The following is a 4763-nucleotide window of genomic DNA, read 5'->3' on the forward strand; positions in this document are numbered from 1 at the left end:
TTTTAAAAATATACCTCTGGTGTGAGAGTTGCGGGTCTTTTGCCCAGGACTTCGGCAATAAATTCCCGTCCTTTCGTTTGAACTACATGGCCACATTTTGAAAAATAAAGGGCGTGCTCTCTCCATGGTTCATCAGTTTCAGCCCAATCTTTCAAGGCGCCTCCGCACTGGAAACAGATAGTTTTGTCACCAAGACCTGTAACATACAAAAGAAAGTAAAGATGAGACAACTGGATGAGACATATTAGTCAACTAGGCAAAACCAATTAACAAATTAGAAGAAGAAAATAATATTGAACTCACCAGTGTAGAAGAATCCAGCCTCCGCAAGTTCTTGCGGTCTCAACTTGAGGCCTATTGGCCAACTCTCATAGGATTCTATCCGTGCATCTGAGGTTACATATGCAGGATGTGCAGGGTTATACCTCTTTTGAATTCCTAATTTTTCAAGGGAAGGTATAACAGGACAGTTGTCCGACTTCTTAATATTGTATATACCACACTCATCATAATCACCACGTTCCACAGGAGGGAGAGGAGGGGGATTGGAAGGGTCCACAGGGATATTTCCAGTTTCCATGTGGTTCAAAAAGCTGCAATTTTTTGACCACTTCTTGTGTTCTTCTATGGGATCATCTCCCTCTTCCCAACGCCCAACTTCAACATTGCAAAATGCACATCGTACAATGTCATCACTCTTGGTGTACCAGAAGCCAGCTGCTGCCAGCTGCCTCACATCCATGGACTCTGTTGGGAAGCCAGCAAATGATTCCAAACGCTCCTTCTCACTTCTATAGTCGTGGGATCTTGTTGAAAGAAGTGATGTCGGTCTATGTTGGGGAGAAGGGTGACGTCCAATATCTGGCAGTAAATTTACTACTCCTATTACCCCTCCCCATTTTGGATTTGGCGGCATCTGGAACAAAATAAAGGCATTGGTAAGACAACTGTTATAATGTACAGGACAGTCAACTCAATTATAAAAGCACAATGTGACGAATGAAAGTGAGGTCAGAGAAAGTGATATCACAACACACACAAGAACAAATAAATTCTTCAGAGCCTGGGACTTTGCCACACAAACCTAAAACCAAGACTACGAAACGACAGGAGTTGCTGAAATTACCATCCCAGCCAGAAATTGCGTCTAAATGGGATATAGTCTATTTTCAGACCACATAGATGTCTACATAGACATCTAAATGGTCTGAAAATAGACATATACTCCCTTTAGACACATTTTAGAGGCAGCGTTTCTGGCTGGGATGTTTCATGCCGGGTTTACAATGGAGTTTTAGAAGGAACGGAATGAAATCTCGGAATAGAACGAAATTATGGGAATCCATTCTGATGGATAGCGCCGGAACAGAATGAAAGCGGCGACCAACGAACGAGAGCGCGCCTAAACACCCCTTCATTCCGTGTCGAAATATTTCTGAATCTATAGACTTACAATTTGTTTTTTGATTGATCGCAAACTTACAAGTTCGTGTTGATGAAGAGAGCAGTCCGGTCGACAAACCTCCCTTGACAAATGCGACATGTTCGCTGTATGATCTACATCTAGCTAGCTCAGCAAAAGTCCAGTTGAGGAGGAAGCCACAAACGAGGAAAGGGGTAGAATGTACACAAAAAAAGGGGTTTTGGGGTTAGGAACGAACGAAAACGTTGGAAAGTTGGTTAAGAAATTATTGTTTAACAGTTGTTGAAAATAAATAACTTTTGAAATAACAAAAGGAAATTGTCATGGTTTTTTGAAACCTGGCTTTCCTTTCCTATTTATCTAAATAGGTAATGGGATAATTAATATAGTAACGATGGGAGTGGTAGTCCGCTGTCCGATTGCAAGTCAAAGCGTGATGCGTGATTTGGAAATGATATCGTCGAGTGACAATTATTTGCACATTCCACAAACATAAAGTGCCAACCGAAGCCTCCCGCTTCGAAAATAATGATCTTACCACAAAATCTTGGTAATCTCGCGCACGGAGTCCTGCTCCTTGACTTCTAGCGCGAGACCGATCTTCCAAAAAACGGCCAACCTAGGAAAATTGAAATAGTAAGCTGAAATTTGGTGGACTTGTGCATTGAAGTGTGTAGATCACGAATCCGTCGAGTCCCACCTTGGGACTGGTGGTGGAAACCCGGTATTGGACACGAAAGGGCGTAAGTGCAACATTGTACAAAATCGATGATATCACATGTCGTGTTCAACCTAGAAAGCTGCAAAAAGCGTCAAAATGACCGGGAAGAACTGAGGATCAAATCTATACTCGGTTTGTCGACAAGAATGACCTACGCCTAGCCTAAAATAAACAATATTTGAGAAAAAAGTGCGTACCGGTATTGTGCCATGGCACTCCTCAGGTCGTAGCAATTATGGCAGAAGAGTACCGTAAAAATTGTTCATTACAAAGTTGTGCGCCCATTCGTCACCTTGATGTCGATGTTTTTATTTCACGGGGGACTTGAACCATTGCAGAGATATCAAGCCTAAACCAGAACGATGCAGGACCCTCGGAGCGCGCTCCCGCCTCCGCTACGGCCCGCCGCCCCCCTCCACCGCGCAGCGCTCTCTCTCTCTCCCCCCCTGCACGCAGCGGGTGAGACAGAGACAGCGCATAGCCCGCTCGGCCGGCCCGCCCGCCAACAGCGACATTTATAATGTTAAATATTTAACGTTTAGAAAGCAGCAATGGAAATAATTTTTAGTGGAATGTATGCGTCTCGGATCGTACTACAACATACCTGAAATTCAAAATTAGATGTGGCAGTTGAGGGCAGACCGGCGCAGAAAACCGGCCCTGTGTCCATGTTACTTTTAACGGCTTTCGTGGGTGAACGGTTTAACAAATGCTTTGTCTGACAAGTACGTTTGAATCAGTACACTGCATATTTTTCAACACTGCATGCACAGGCGCAGATAAGTTTCATTGTCTCCGTCAAAATGTAATGTAGGTGTGATCGTGAGATTTCATGAAACGTTAAAACTTCGTTTCAGCCCCTCTATGCAGGACAGGCGAGCTGCCCGACAAAACAGTCAAAAGGAAAAATAAAGAGACGAATCTTCTCTGTTACGTCCAATTTGTTTGAGTGCTGGGACTCAAGTGGTTTTAGTGGCAGAGGGAAATAACCAGCCCAGCGGCGCGCTCCACATGCTCCAGGTAGGGGTGCGCGGCGGGTATTGAACGTCCGCACAGGGGGTAGGTGACGCCTGGGGATACAGGAGAGCGACTTGCACGATAGAAGAACATGTGCCCGACAACTTTCATCCTGTAAGTTTTTTCATAATAGCTGATCATTTTTCTTCCATAAAAGTTTCTGGTCGATGTGTTGGATTATTGGCAATAAGCAACAATTACTCTTACTGTGCTGTCATTCGAAATGACCGAAGAAAATGAATCATTTATGGGGATAAAAGTTGTCGGGCACATGTTCTTCTATCGTGCAAGTCGCTCTCCTGTATCCCCAGGCGTCACCTACCCCCTGTGCGGACGTTCAATACCCGCCGCGCACCCCTACCTGGAGCATGTGGAGCGCGCCGCTGGGCTGGTTATTTCCCTCTGCCACTAAAACCACTTGAGTCCCAGCACTCAAACAAATTGGACGTAACAGAGAAGATTCGTCTCTTTATTTTTCCTTTTGACTGTTTTGTCGGGCAGCTCGCCTGTCCTGCATAGAGGGGCTGAAACGAAGTTTTAACGTTTCATGAAATCTCACGATCACACCTACATTACATTTTGACGGAGACAATGAAACTTATCTGCGCCTGTGCATGCAGTGTTGAAAAATATGCAGTGTACTGATTCAAACGTACTTGTCAGACAAAGCATTTGTTAAACCGTTCACCCACGAAAGCCGTTAAAAGTAACATGGACACAGGGCCGGTTTTCTGCGCCGGTCTGCCCTCAACTGCCACATCTAATTTTGAATTTCAGGTATGTTGTAGTACGATCCGAGACGCATACATTCCACTAAAAATTATTTCCATTGCTGCTTTCTAAACGTTAAATATTTAACATTATAAATGTCGCTGTTGGCGGGCGGGCCGGCCGAGCGGGCTATGCGCTGTCTCTGTCTCACCCGCTGCGTGCAGGGGGGGAGAGAGAGAGAGCGCTGCGCGGTGGAGGGGGGCGGCGGGCCGTAGCGGAGGCGGGAGCGCGCTCCGAGGGTCCTGCATCGTTCTGGTTTAGGCTTGATATCTCTGCAATGGTTCAAGTCCCCCGTGAAATAAAAACATCGACATCAAGGTGACGAATGGGCGCACAACTTTGCAATGAACAATTTTTACGGTACTCTTCTGCCATAATTGCTACGACCTGAGGAGTGCCATGGCACAATACCGGTACGCACTTTTTTCTCAAATATTGTTTATTTTAGGCTAGGCGTAGGTCATTCTTGTCGACAAACCGAGTATAGATTTGATCCTCAGTTCTTCCCGGTCATTTTCACGCTTTTTGCAGCTTTCTAGGTTGAACACGACATGTGATATCATCGATTTTGTACAATGTTGCACTTACGCCCTTTCGTGTCCAATACCGGGTTTCCACCACCAGTCCCAAGGTGGGACTCGACGGATTCGTGATCTACACACTTCAATGCACAAGTCCACCAAATTTCAGCTTACTATTTCAATTTTCCTAGGTTGGGAAGATCGGTCCCGGGCTATTCCTGTGCAGCAGTGCTGCCAGACCGGAGCCTGGGCAAACCGCCGCTAGAGGGTAGCCTATCCGCCCCAATCCGCCGCCCTCTCGATCCGCCCA

General features: G+C 45.7%; 1 protein-coding gene across 2 annotated transcripts in view; it reads right to left on the bottom strand.

The window, feature by feature from the left end:
- Positions 1-4763, bottom strand: part of LOC113211537 (death-associated inhibitor of apoptosis 1) — a 47322-nt gene that overhangs the window by 593 nt on the left and 41966 nt on the right. The window contains exons 1-3 of one of the 2 annotated variants that reach the window (XM_026429928.2): positions 1484-1891; positions 304-916; positions 15-196 (exon numbers count right to left, since the gene is read on the bottom strand). In XM_026429928.2, coding sequence (XP_026285713.1) covers positions 15-196; positions 304-916; positions 1484-1543 — 855 coding nt within the window. In that variant the 5' untranslated portion in view covers positions 1544-1891. Of the gene's footprint in view, positions 1-14; positions 197-303; positions 917-1483; positions 1892-4763 lie in introns of those variants that run through there. The other variant, XM_052273545.1, reaches the window with a different exon arrangement.

The sequence above is a fragment of the Frankliniella occidentalis genome, unplaced genomic scaffold, assembly GCF_000697945.3.
Source record: "Frankliniella occidentalis isolate FOCC.00 unplaced genomic scaffold, Focc_3.1 Scaffold281, whole genome shotgun sequence".
Lineage (NCBI taxonomy): Eukaryota > Metazoa > Arthropoda > Insecta > Thysanoptera > Thripidae > Frankliniella > Frankliniella occidentalis.